A 13499-nucleotide genomic window follows, 5' to 3' on the forward strand; every position below is an offset into this window, starting at 1 on the left:
CAAACAAGAAGAACTAATTAAACAATCTTGATATCACATCTGCTTATATATTTATATAATATTTAAAAAGGAATATTTAAAAAAGCACATTATTTCATTTTCAGGTGTGTCAAAGAATTTAAAATTTCTGGGATATTTCTTTAATGTAATTTTTCATGATTTATAAAAAACAAAGCTTTGCTTTATTAAGCAACGTATTACCCATATAATTTAAAAGACAAGATATAGTACTGTATTTAAATTACAGCATTAGCTTGGATACAAATTAAAATGTGTAATATCATTACATTCTTTAGAGATTTAACATCAGATACAATGAGTCTACTCTAAGATACATTTTTATGTTTTTTTTATAGTCTCATATCAAGGAAATTCTAGAAATGTTTATTATAATTCTTTCATGCAATGAAAAATGGTAAGATTCAGAGAAAAATAAAATGCAGTTTTAGCTTATTTGACACATATTCTAGTTTTTTTCCTTTAAAATAAAGGCATTTTAATAAGTACTTCTGTAATTACCCAGTGCTATAGTAAAGCCAATCATTTATGTTTAAGAACTTTAGAGAATAACCAAACATCATTTTAGACAAAGTTCTGAAATTTTAAGATCACTCCTACTTTAGGAAATAGATGGTAAACAGCAAAACTGTAAAAATTTTAATTTAAAATTTTTCTTCTTTCAATTTTTAGTGTCTGTTTAATGGTCAAACCTATTCAAAAGACAAGCCCACCAAGAAACTCTAAAAGCAACAGATATTAACGATCCACATACTGAGCTGTCAAAACTTCAAAATAGGGACTCTTGAGTCTTTAAAAATTTAATTCAGAGTTTTACACAATCTAAAGTAGTTCAAAATTCTAATTTCCAGGTTAGAATACAATTTTCTAATATACTAGTAAAGTTTCCCTATCCTTTCTGTGCATGAAAATGAGCTCGTCCAGTTATATACGCAAAGGGTCTCAGTCTCATTTATGACAATGTCTGGCGGTGGTACCTGGTCCTCCATGGTTTTCAGGGTCTCTCTGGGTGATTCTGATGTAGAGCCATTGTCTTAGATTTTACGGGATGACTACACAATCAACATGTTTACCTTTTCAAAAAGATTGCAAACGATCATTACAAATATAGCTTTGGAGTCATATAACTTCGGATATCACTGACAAACTGGAGAATATATTAATTCACTCTTAAGTGGGCTTATGCAACGGACATGCTGAAAAATGTTTATCGGGTTGTGGTCAACTTAAGAAACCCAGTGTGAAGAGTCACAGGCAGAGTGAATTAGCAGTAACTGCAAAGAGTGGGGGAAAGGGACTTAAAGAAACGATTAATTAGCTGGAATGTATCACTAACAGAAAGGCAGAAGATGAAGGTAGAGAGGAAGGCAGAGGCCAGATCATACAAATACAGAAAAATGCTCTATCAAGGAGAGTCAACAACCAAGGAGAACGGAGGATTTTGTTTTAAGGCAAAAAAGATAACAAATGCTGAGTTTCTGCAAAATAACATTACCAATGAAATACATATTTTGAAATGCACCAGGAATCAATTATTAGAGGCAATAGCGTTAAACAATGAAGTTATGGGTTTGTTTCTACTCTTGACCAATAGGTTCTGGAAGTAAAGTCTAATATTCTTCTTTTTGCCCCTTCAAGATTAAGAGCAAATGATACAAATATTTGAATAAGGGGTAACTATAAGTAAAATAGTGTGAATAGACAGAAAAATGACAGCAAAGCCTTATTTCTTAAAACATGCTTTCTACACTCAGAAAACTGGCTGCCAACACATAAGGAAGTGTCTGGCAATTCTTATGACGAAGCACATCTGTTCAGGGCCATTTCTCACACGGGATAGTTTCCAAGAGACACTATGAATCAAATACAGTGATCCATGAATTCCCGATTTCCATAGCATTCACATCACGGAAGACACAATATTTTTCAAATTGGAGCATGAAACATCTGAGAAAAATCTGTTTCATCAGCTGAAATAAAACTATACCTGGCAAAAGGATATATATTTTGAAAAAAAATTACATAAAAGTTATCTGCAATGATAAAAGATTAAAAAACGAACACTATACAAATTGATTTATATAATTTAGTCTTTGTTACATTGAACATAACAGGGTGATATCAAGAATCACATTACTATCAAATTGCTCTTATGTTCTTCAATAAAACTACATGTTTAAAAATCCTTTCACTATCACATTTTAAATATTTCCTGGATTTTATTTCATATTTAAATAAAGCACTAAACATTAACAAAATACTTAAATGCGTCTATCAGGCATTCAAACATTGAGATGACTAGTAATAAAAACAGATTTCAAAGTCAGTATGGTTAAAAGCCTGGATCTATAACAGGAAACACTGAAAGTCTTTTAAATCATTTTGCGAAGCTGCTATTAAGCATATTAAAAATGGTTTTCTCTGGTGTGTTGTTTTGGAAATCAAACTACTAAGTGGTCACACATTACTGCATAGCTGAAGAATATAAAAATAATTTTTCTAAATAATGACATTCCAAGAAATTGCCTGTCCCCCACAAGATCAATGACAATGTACATGAAGAGAAAACCCACGTGAGTTAGTTTAGCTTTGTCCCTCTAAATGAAGTGCCATTTAGTTAATTATTTAACTGACTTAACCACGCAAAAATAGTTTTTGAGCGCTTGCCGTGTGCCCAGCATGGGGCCAGATGATGGCAGGATTAAAACGATTGAATTCTGAGCCACACCTTTCAGGATCTTAAAAACTAGTAAAGAATTAAGCACATTAAAGTGTTAAAAATGCCATGAGAGAAGTATCTACAGTCTACAGCCGAGGCACCAAGGAAGGCACGTTTGGTTCTGCCTACGGAGGAAGAAGCCATGAAGGTTTAGGAAAAGATTCCTAGAACGTGGGACGCTTGAGCAGGACACTGGAAGCTGAGGGGATACTCATCAGTGAAGGGCAGCGAGGCAGTCTGAACAATGCGAGAACGTGAGGGACTTGGGAAACAGCAAGGGGAGGAGTGGCAACATCTAAAGCAGCCAGGGGTCAAGTCATGGAAGCCTGTACATATATAGACATTTCGTAGCCACTGAAGGACAGTGACGTGACCCGATTTCATGACAGAAAGCCATCCTGATGGCAGTATGAAAGAAGAGAGTGGAGATGGAACACGCCGATCTGGAAGTTTGTCAGACGAGAGGACGGACTGAGCAAGGGCAGTCAGAGCACAGTGACGCAGAAGGCAGAGCTGAGGCAGGAAAGGCTTTAGATTAGATGCCTCTGGGTTTTCTGCAGTGGAAACTGGCTGGAGCCGCTCAAACGGAAGACAAGATGCAGGATCTGCGATAGATCACACGCCCCGTTTAGAGCCTTCGGAGTCTCCCGTGCCGTGGTGGTGGAGATCGCCGGGAGAGCCTGGAGCTAGAGGAGCTCAGTGGCATCTCATCTTCATAGAGGTCGTTAGGCACAAAAGTGTACGTGAGGTGAAAGGGGTCACATTCAATAATCTGAGGCTATCCTATCACAACTAAACTTATTAAAGGCAGCCTCTGCCCTCAGAGCACACCTGCGTATATTTAAGTTCTATTAAATATAAAATGAGCTGATTGACAAGTTACAGATTCTTTATAAGAAGATAATATCTATGTCTGCTAATAAGATCATTCCATAGTGGCTAAAATTTTTAAAACTAAACATTCTGATGATGCCACTCTGATGAGAAGATAACATAGACCTCTATGCAAATGCCTCAATACTTTTTTTTTCACTTTTGAAATTGGCTTTTAAAAAAAATTTCTTTTTTTGCTTCAGTCTATAGCACATCCTTTTAACAAGATACTGTTGCTATTCTGGAAGGATGTATATACAGATGACAGTCTTTTCCTTCAAAGACTCTACAAGGAAGATGCAAAATCTGAGCTGACGCGACCTGAAAAATAACCATTTCCGTAATTCAGCTGGACATAACCAGACACAGATATACACACGACAAGAAAGCACCTAGAGAGAAATAGCATAGAGTTTGTTTAAATAAGTAAATGCTGAGTAGAGCCACAAAGGAGTGAAAATCTGGTGGAATGAATGAGCAGTCTTGGAGAAGGCAAGTTTTAACCAGGTTTAGAAAGTTATAAAGTTTCTGACAAAGAGAATGATCACAGGTAAAAAGGAACCAAAACTTCTTCCATGAGCAACAGCAAAACAAGCAGTGTGAGCAGTTTGTACATAACCAGAGGGGTGGGGAAACCAGGTGAGTGAAGGTTGCTCGAGACTGAAGACTGTCATCTGCTAGGACGGGGCATCCCCAGAAACTCTCGAGAAGGAACACGATGAAAAGCTTTAATTACAAATTCCCATGATTCTAATTTTTTTGTACCATAACATCAGACAACAAATGAAACTAGTATGTTTTCAGTAGAAGTACAAACTTAACACTGGTGTTTAAAGAGTTTCTGATTTAGTTATTCTTGGCATCGTTATATAGGGCAACTCAAAACCTCAAGTCTGGTAATGTCAATATGCCCATCACTCAGAATCTGTCAAACTTGAAAGCAACACTCTCTTCCCTGAAAGAAGCATCTGCTCATCCTTCTGTTCCTTCAAGTCTGTGTCAGGAAAAGCAAGTGCAGTTTTATGTATACAACTCTGAGCTGCGTCATGTGAAGCTATGGAATACTGCCAAGAAATATTATGGCAAAATCGCGTGTGGACAATTAAACTTAAGGCTTTTTAGGCTTTAGAAAACCACAGCTAGTTATCAATCTCCAACCTCAGCTGATAATTTTGGGGCCTGAATGTGCAAAAGCCAAAAGGAACTCCACACAGATGTCAGAGAACAGTGTATCCACTCGTCATCCTGTGTCGAACAGGCAGCGTTCCTTCCCGACTTCCTGCTTCTGTGAATACTGTCAGAGCACCAGGTACAGAAACTCACTACATGAGCGATTACAACACGAGCGTCCCAATTGGGCTCTTCTGTGAATTTCTGTGCAACTCTGAATAAGGCAAATAACTTCTGGGCCTTGGGTTCATTTAGGTTTCTTCTATAAAATTAGAAAGTCAAAGTAAGATGATCATTAGGATACCATTAGCAATAAAATTCCATGACTCTTCCCCTGTCCTTTATCCCAACATCACCAAGTTCTGCTCATTTTTCCTATACAAAAATATTGTATATGCATTTTTATTTTCTGTTTATCATATTATCATATGATCGCAGGTCTTGATAAACCAATGTCCTTACTCATCGTACTCCAGTATCGCCACATTGATTTGTACTACATACACCACGCATCTTATATTCTTTTCTCCTTCCACTCTTTTCTGAACCTTGAGTGCAGAGTGAAATTAATCCCATGGTCTGCTCTCATTATCAGCTGTGAGCGATCGCTGTCCCCTGCTGATTTTTGTGTTTCTGTGTGTTCTCAATCTCTGCCATTCCCCTTCATCTTGGGGTTCACATTAAATGTGACATATCCTTGGAGATATGTAGATACAGATGTACAAGTATACACACATGTATGGTCAATTACATACTGTTGTTGCATGTGCGTTTATGTTATAGAGCAAATCTGTTTACTTTTAAATGCAAACCCTGTTGCTGTACCTGCATCTTTACATGCAAATACGTGTTTCTAAATGATGCACAGTATCCCACAGGATGCGGTCCCTGCATTTCACTCGTCCATCTCCCCGGTGCCAGGCACCTGGGCTGTCTCCGGTTCCCTACTTCTGCCAAGAGTCTTACTCCGCAGAGATAATCACTAATTTGGGGTTAGAGAACATCATTCCTGGAAATGTTGTCATTTTATTCTTTTCTAATACATATTCAGTATGTAGACATTTTATTCTTTTACTATGTAAGTTGATAATAGATATATATCTAAATATATATGGATATATACAAAACTAAAAATATATACCCATAATCAACACACGCACTTTTTAAAAGACTTCAGACACATACAAACTGCATCATTCTTGAAGCTCCTTTTGCACTTGCTGTGACAGTCCCCGTCATGTTTTTGGCATTGGTAACTGGGTGTGAAGGAGCATCACGTTATTTCAACATGCATTTTCCTGACTGCCATGACTTTTGAAATGTATGTTCATATCCTTTTTCCAATGTTCTAAGAAACTGTGGAATGGATTAAATCAGTCCTTTGAAAATTGTTAAGAATCGTTTTACCACCCAGAATGAGTTCCATGTTTTTTTAATGATTTGCATGGATATGAAAAGAAAGTAGATTCTGAGGTTCTCTTGGGAAAACCACAATGGCCTCTGTAGTGGGTTGAATAGTGGGCCCTCCGCAAAATTCAGGTCCACCCGAAGCTTCACTTGGAAGCGGACTCCAGAGTCATTTAGATAAGGGTCTTGAGATGAATCATCCTGGCTTAGGGTGGGCTTCTAAAGGAGGAGAGGGCACACAGGGGAGACAGAAAACAGGGCCGTGGGGGACGGAGGCAGGGAGATCCCAGTTAGGCCGTCAGCGCCGCGCAGTGCCTCCGGCACCAGCGGCTGATGAGTGGAGGAGAGGGTCTTCCCCAGGCCCCATAAGGAGCGGGGCCCATCGACACCCTGACTTCGGACGTCTAGCTTCCAGAACTACAAGGTATAAACTTCTGTTGTTTGAAGCCCCCAATTATAATTTGTGGTGGCAGGTGGGAGACTAATACGACCTCTGCGGGGCTCCATCCCAGGCAGCTCTCAGAGCCCGTCCTGCCTTTACCCATCACAAGCACGGGGCTCGGCAGCCCTTCACCCGGACCTGCTTCCTCCCCTGGGGGCCACCCGTCTCACTGGTGTCTTCCCAGCCTCTTCCTCTGTTGGCTTCTCCTCTCTACCCTGACCTCTCTGAGCTCAGTGTGGGTGCCGATAGCTTTCCTATATACATTACAACGTGAAGATATTCGTAAATGATTACAGCACAGAACAGAACCTCAGAGGGCCACACTTCTTAATTTTAAGAAGCATGAGTGAGAGGAACAAAAAGTGACAAAAAACTTTTCTTGTCATTTGGAGCTTTTCCTATAGTCTATTAATGCAATGATTATTAAACATATGTGTGTGTGTGTGTGTGTGTGTATATATATATATATTAAACTGCCCAATTTTAAAAGCCTTTCATTGGCTGCCTGCTGCTCCTCTTCCTCTCCCTGTCTCCCTTATTCACCCCCGAACGGTGCTCCCCAGAGTTAGTTACATCTAAACAAACTACACGCTCAGAACCCTTTTCTCCGAAAGTCTGCTTATGGGGGAATCCAAAGAAAGACACCTATAGAAAAATTTTACCCAAGGAAACTGGTTTATATTATCATTGTCTCCTGACTAATAGTTTTTATTTCAGCCTCTTTCCATCCCAAAAGATCATCTATACAAAAGCTATTGACAGAAACTCAAAAGGGAGGAAAAAACCACCTTCCAGAAAAATTACAGCCTCATTCGTTTCTCTGAAAAATAATTAAGACAAAATAACAAAATTTATTTTAAAAAATACCTAAGTTGTTTTTGGAGTCGCTCGATTTCCACATTTTGTCCAGTTACTGTTTCCAGAAAGTGTTGGTTAGTCTGCCACAAGAAAAAACATTCTGTATCAGAACATTTAAAGTTGCTCCTTTAAAGATTAACCATAGGGCATGTACGTGGACAGATAAAACGAAGTAATGACAGCGATTCGATTCTTGGCCACGTTCCTCGCCTTTACTACCCGAGGGGTCCCCTGCCTCCCTCTGACCTGCCCGCACCTGCATCTCTGCCCAATGGCTTTCTCCGGCCACCGCGCGTCCTCTGCTCACCTCCCTGCGCAGAGGGCTCCGCTGCCGGAGGATCCAGGTCCCCAGGCCGCGGGAAAGGGGTGGTCTCGGGCCCCGCGGGGGCATAAGCCCCGGCCTGCGTTCTGCGCCGGCGTCCCCCACAGTGCGGGAGCGGCGCTCGGGCTCACTGGCCCGCAGCGTGAATCTGGGACCAGCTCACGCCCTTCATCAGCGGCCTCTGTCCCTTTCCCCGGCTCCCGTCCCCATTCCGCTGCTGGTGCGCTCCGCTCTCATCCCCTGAACAGGCGGGGACGCAGTCTGCCACGTGTAGGGCAGGTTTTCTCAGGGAGCCGCTGCTCCCCTGCATGCGCTGCTTTTACCACCAGGGCACCAGCTCCACGCCCTTCCCTGCGTGCCTTCTGTGACGGTTACCTCCTGCCTCATGGTGCTGGTTTCAGTGTCTCCCATCCCAACTGGCCACACAACTCACCTCTCCAACAGAAGTCCCGGAGGCGTTTTCATCGCTCCTCTCCCACCCGCCCAAACTCAGTGGGGTCCCGTTTTTCATACAGCACCCCAGTTTCCTCTGCCTGGGACGTCCTCGCTCTGCCCGCGCTCCTGCCTCTACACCCTGCGTGCTCCGCCCACTCGAAGGCGGAGTTCACTGTTTCCTTTTTGCATTTTGATAAAACTTCCTATGTATATTGACAGTGCACACTGCATTATGTTTAAATCCTATAATATTTAAAGTTTATGTATTTCTGGCTACAGCGTGAACCTTTTCTTTGAGGACCAGCTTCTCCCGGAGCTCCTAGGATCTGGTACACAATTTAGTACATTTTAAGGACTTAAACCTCTGAGGAATGAATGAATGAATGAATGAATGAATGGAATGAACGTCTTTAGGAGACACGAAAGAAAGCCTCTGGACTGCATCTTTCCTTTCCTCTTGGGAAGCAGACTGCAGACCAGAATTTAGTATTCAATTCACAGACACAGTTTAAGAGACCGGCTACCACATGCAGAGAAAGAAGGACAGAGGATAGGTTAGTAGGTAAATTATACCACACCAAAAAATTACAAAAACAAACAAACAAAAAAAACCCAAACTCTGGGTGCAGCCCTGGGCACGCATCAGGAAAGACAAACGGTTATGTGCCAATAACTGAGGGGCTCGGTTGAAGAAATGAGCTTTCTATGACTTCTCCGCAGGATAAAACCATGGGTCAGCGGGAAGAAATCGCAGGAGAGATTTTTAGTTTTCCAATCACCAGAGTGGAAAGGCAAGGCTGTCAGGGAAGTACATCTCTTACGGGGATATTCAAAGCAGAGGATGAATTACCATCCCACTGAAAAGCATAGAACAGAAGGATGTCTCTTTCCTCTGAGGTGGAAGATGACCTTTAATATAATTTCAAAGTCTCCTGCTGAAGCTGCTTCAGCGGGCTCAGCCCAAACTGACTCACGCATCTGAGTTCCTCTGTAATAGCTGTATCGCACCATTAATGTTTTATTATATATACTGTTTTGGCAGGAGTGTAAGTAATGCGTGTGCTTTTTTTTTTTTTTTTTTAAATTTTTGGGAGCATCTTAAAGCTAAAAGCCGTAGAGTACTCAGTGGAAGTCTACATCGGAATCGTGAATTTTAAGAGCCAGGGTTGGCACCACACTGCCTGGTAGCAAACCAGCGGAGGCGTGGCCTCCTTCTGTGGCTGTGATCAGACACACACGTGGCAGGTCTGTGGGCGTGGAGGCTCACACAGGCCAAAGCAGCATCTCTTCTGGTCACGGTCTATTTCAGCACCATAGCCGCGGACCATTTCATAGTCTCCCCTGTTTCAGCAAGTGGACTGGGCACAGATGCTCTTGCTCGTGCAGTTCAAGGAACTTAGTATGTAATTAACAGATATTTTTGAGTAATTTTTATAGAGATAAGCAAACCTCAAAAAAGAATATGACTTCAAGTAAAGAGAATCTGTTGGAAATATGAACTCTTAGTGTACCTATCGTCATAATAAACAAACATAAACTTGTACTTTTCGGTACCATTCAGGTTAGGGCACTTTACCTTCTGTATATTATTAATGTGCACTGGTCACAGAAGCTTTTTATTTACTTTGTTTATACTCCTCAATTTATTGTGTATCTGTAGACACCTGTTCATTTAATGAGTTTATTCATGTAATCAGGAAACTTTTAAATATAAAATGTTTAATGTTTAAAGGGCCCTTTTCTTCAAATTGATTTTGACAGACACTTGCCCTGTGACTAAGCTCTGAGTGTTCCTTGAGAAGTACAAGGTCATTACAATCACTTAGCCACCTCCCCTCAGGCTCAGCGGTGCGGTTTCATTCTTCGCAGGGACATTAAGAAAAACTCTTACATGTTAAAATTCCTCATAACCATTTTCCATATTTTCATCCCTCAGTATAGTCTTTTATTTGCTCTTTATAACACAACTCTCTTTTATCCATCTTGTTACTCCTTTTCCACTTTTCTTGTATCCACAGTTTAATTTTGGCCTGCAACTATAAATTCTGTGCCCTAGAAATTTTTAATGCATTTCCTGTGATTACTCAAATATTATTTTCTCATGATTTTCGTGACCATGATTTTGGGTTGTTTATAATAAAATAGGGGCTCTGCTGTACAATATAACAAAGAATTACATAATCCCCAGAATTCTAGGGGCTATACTGAAAGAAAGAAGGAATAATTGTGATGTTAAACTATTAATTTCATGTAGGAATAGGATTTCTTATAGAAATCAGTCATTTTGTTCCAGATTTCTTAAATACTATTTTAAAACCCTAAGAAGTATATTATAAAAACTTATAAGTGACTGGAAATCCTAAATGTTAACATAAGTAAAATAGGGTGAAGCCAATTTAATATCTTTACATGGTTAAAGGAGAAAATTAAAAAAGAAAAAAAGAATAAAATTGGATAACTTTCTCCTGATGGCACAACATGGCACTTAGACACAGACATTTTCCCTAGGTACTAACAAGAATTAGCAGCGTGACTAAGTAAAACAGAGAAAGGAAAGAGAGTAGTTACCTGGGATTCCACAAGCCTGTTACTCAACAATGAGGTAAAATAAAACTCCAAGAAAGAAAAGAAGAGGGAAAAAGAAAAAAGAAAAAAATCTGAAAGAAGAGAAAAATGAGGGGGAAAACGGTAAAGAATAGTGAAGTAAGGAACTGTGAGGGCTAATTATATCTGTTTAGGAAAAAAGCCACGGGGAACCTTAGGTAAACCAGTTAGTTCTGGTGGTCAGCCAACCCCAGATGGTTCTCGGTGCCCTGTTATTTTCAAGAAATGAGGCTTTTCACTGATCTAACAGGTCTACTACTCATACCTAGCAGTGGAGGAGCCCTTCTCTTGAGGAAGTCACAGTCTAATTACTCCCAGGAGATCCTACCAAGGACCCTATGAATATTTTCCAATTAAAATATATTTCAGATAGGTGTTAGCTTTGAATCTCCTGTCGTGTTATTAAATGTGAAAGAAAAAGACGTAAAAAGAAGAGTACTACTTACACTGAACTGTTAATTTCATGCAAGTTTTTTTTTTGTTGATTTACTTTAGCATAAATAAACATTCATAGTGACAGTTTCCAGTTTATATAAATAAGTGCACTAACCGAATACTTTCACTTACCATTTCTACGTCCTCCTTAGTAACACGAAGTTGCTCGCTCACTTGTTGAAAACTGCTCAGCTGATCCTACAGTAAAAAAGGGAGGGGGATCCATAAATAACTAAAGTGTAAAGGCATTATGTCTTAAGTCTAGATAAAACCAGTAGTATTTCTTCTATTATTATGTGAATTAATAGACATACAAATCCGGGAAGCACAGAGAGTCCCAAACAAGTTGGACCCAAAGAGGACCACACCAAGACACATCGTAATTAAAATGCCAAAGGTTCAAGATAAAGAGAGAATCTTAAAAGCAGCGAGAGAAAACTAGAGGGTTACCTACAAAGGAGTGCCTATAAGACTATCAGCTGATTTCTTGAAAGAAACTTTGCAGGTAAGAAAAGACTGGCAAGAAGTATTCAAAGTGATGAAAAGCAAGGACCTGCAACCAAGATCACTCTATCCAGCAAAGCTCTCATGTAGAATGGAAGGGCAGAGAAAGTGCTTCCCACTTATACATAATAATCTAATAGCTGCTTCTTAACACTAAATACAGCTTTCATTGCTAAACACATTATCAGACCCAATGCAGCATGTCTACCTATGCCTCCACCTTGGCTGGAAGCCCATAATGTGATTTCTTATTGATATAAAAGGAAACCATGATACCCAAGATTACCTTCTGTTGACTTTCAGCTACATAAATCTGGGCCTCAGTCATATGTTCCTGGTAAAGTTTCTGCAGTCGGTTCAACTCCTGAGAAACAGTCTGCCAGAGTTCCACAGCCTTATTTTTTTCCTATGAAACAAAAAAATTTGAGAACTCATTAAATTATTAGCAGGCTATTGTATAGTACAAATCAATCATATTCGCTTACAGAATACATTCTTGTATATAAAATCACAAAATTAAAACAGAACTTGTGCAAATATGGTATAATTGTAATATTTAAAAATTTTTTGTTTTAGAGAGAGGGTAAGAGAGGGAGAGAAACGTCAATGTGAAAGGGAGACATCAATAGGTTGCCTCTCATATGCACCCCAACTGGAACTGAAGCTGGAACCCAAACCTGTGCCCTGACCTGACTGGGGATTGAACTGGAGACCCTTTGCCTTGTGGGATGATGTCCAACCAACTGAGCCGCACCAGTCAGGGCGAACTGTAGTATTTTTGATGCTAAGAAGTTGTGTTAATAATTTAGAGAACAAAACTGAAGGTGGAAATTTCTTTCTTAGAAATTTTTTTTATTAATTTCATAGGTAAAATTAAAACCCTCAAGTGAGATATGGATTAAACCATGCTCCTTCTTCATCTACAGAGTGTGAGCCTCAGAAATTACTGACACTGGAAACTTCCCCCAGTAAAGTACAAGACTTTTTGTGGTTGTAGAGTGTTTATTGTAGAAAATTAGGAAAATAGAGAAAAATGGAGGAGACAATAAGAATTACCTATAATTTAACCAACTAACAGCCAATATTGCTAACATCTGATTATAAACATTTTTATAAATCTTGGATGTACTGATGTTTATAAACGTAATTTTGGGGGGAAATTTTGTATTTTTTCTTATAACAAAATTGGAAGTCATATAGTGTACTGTTTGTATTACACGTTTTCACTTGGCATTTATAATGAGAATCTTCTCACATCATTATTCTTTCAATATAGCAATTCTCAAAGTGTGGTATGGGGGTCCCTGGAGTCAAAATTGTGTTCCTAATTAAATAAACGGATCATTTGCCTTTCTGAGTGACGCGCATCTCCTGATGGGTGCGCAGTGGTTTTTCTGAAGTTCACATGACGTGGCGTGTGATGCTGTCCTCACTCTGCGGGCTACTGGGATGCGTTCTTATGCGCTCACTGGTGTCCAACAATGTCTGTTTAAATTTGTAATACAACAAATACCGACAGATATACAACCCACAAAAACAAGAAGCTCCTCGGGGTGTTCAATAACTCTTAAGCATCCTGGAGAGGAGTTCCGAAACCAGAGGGGTTGAGAAACACTGAACAGCATTACTTTCTGTTCAGACAAGTGGAGACTGCAGGTCAGGCCACCGGCACAGGGGCCTCGGGAAGGAACGGCAGTCGGGAAGAAAACTTC

The 13499-nt window shown here is 39.8% G+C and overlaps 1 protein-coding gene across 1 annotated transcript in view; it reads right to left on the reverse strand.

Annotated features, from left to right (window-relative positions):
- Nucleotides 1-13499, reverse strand: part of SCLT1 (sodium channel and clathrin linker 1) — a 73118-nt gene that overhangs the window by 43379 nt on the left and 16240 nt on the right. The window contains exons 9-11 of the mRNA XM_090289046.1: nt 12074-12193; nt 11416-11481; nt 7497-7567 (exon numbers count right to left, since the gene is read on the reverse strand). Coding sequence (XP_090145172.1) covers nt 7497-7567; nt 11416-11481; nt 12074-12193 — 257 coding nt within the window. The remainder of the gene's footprint in view (nt 1-7496; nt 7568-11415; nt 11482-12073; nt 12194-13499) is intronic.

Source organism: Furipterus horrens, unplaced genomic scaffold (genome assembly GCF_987537825.1).
Source record: "Furipterus horrens unplaced genomic scaffold, mFurHor1.1.pri manual_scaffold_10, whole genome shotgun sequence".
Taxonomy (NCBI): Eukaryota; Metazoa; Chordata; class Mammalia; order Chiroptera; family Furipteridae; genus Furipterus; species Furipterus horrens.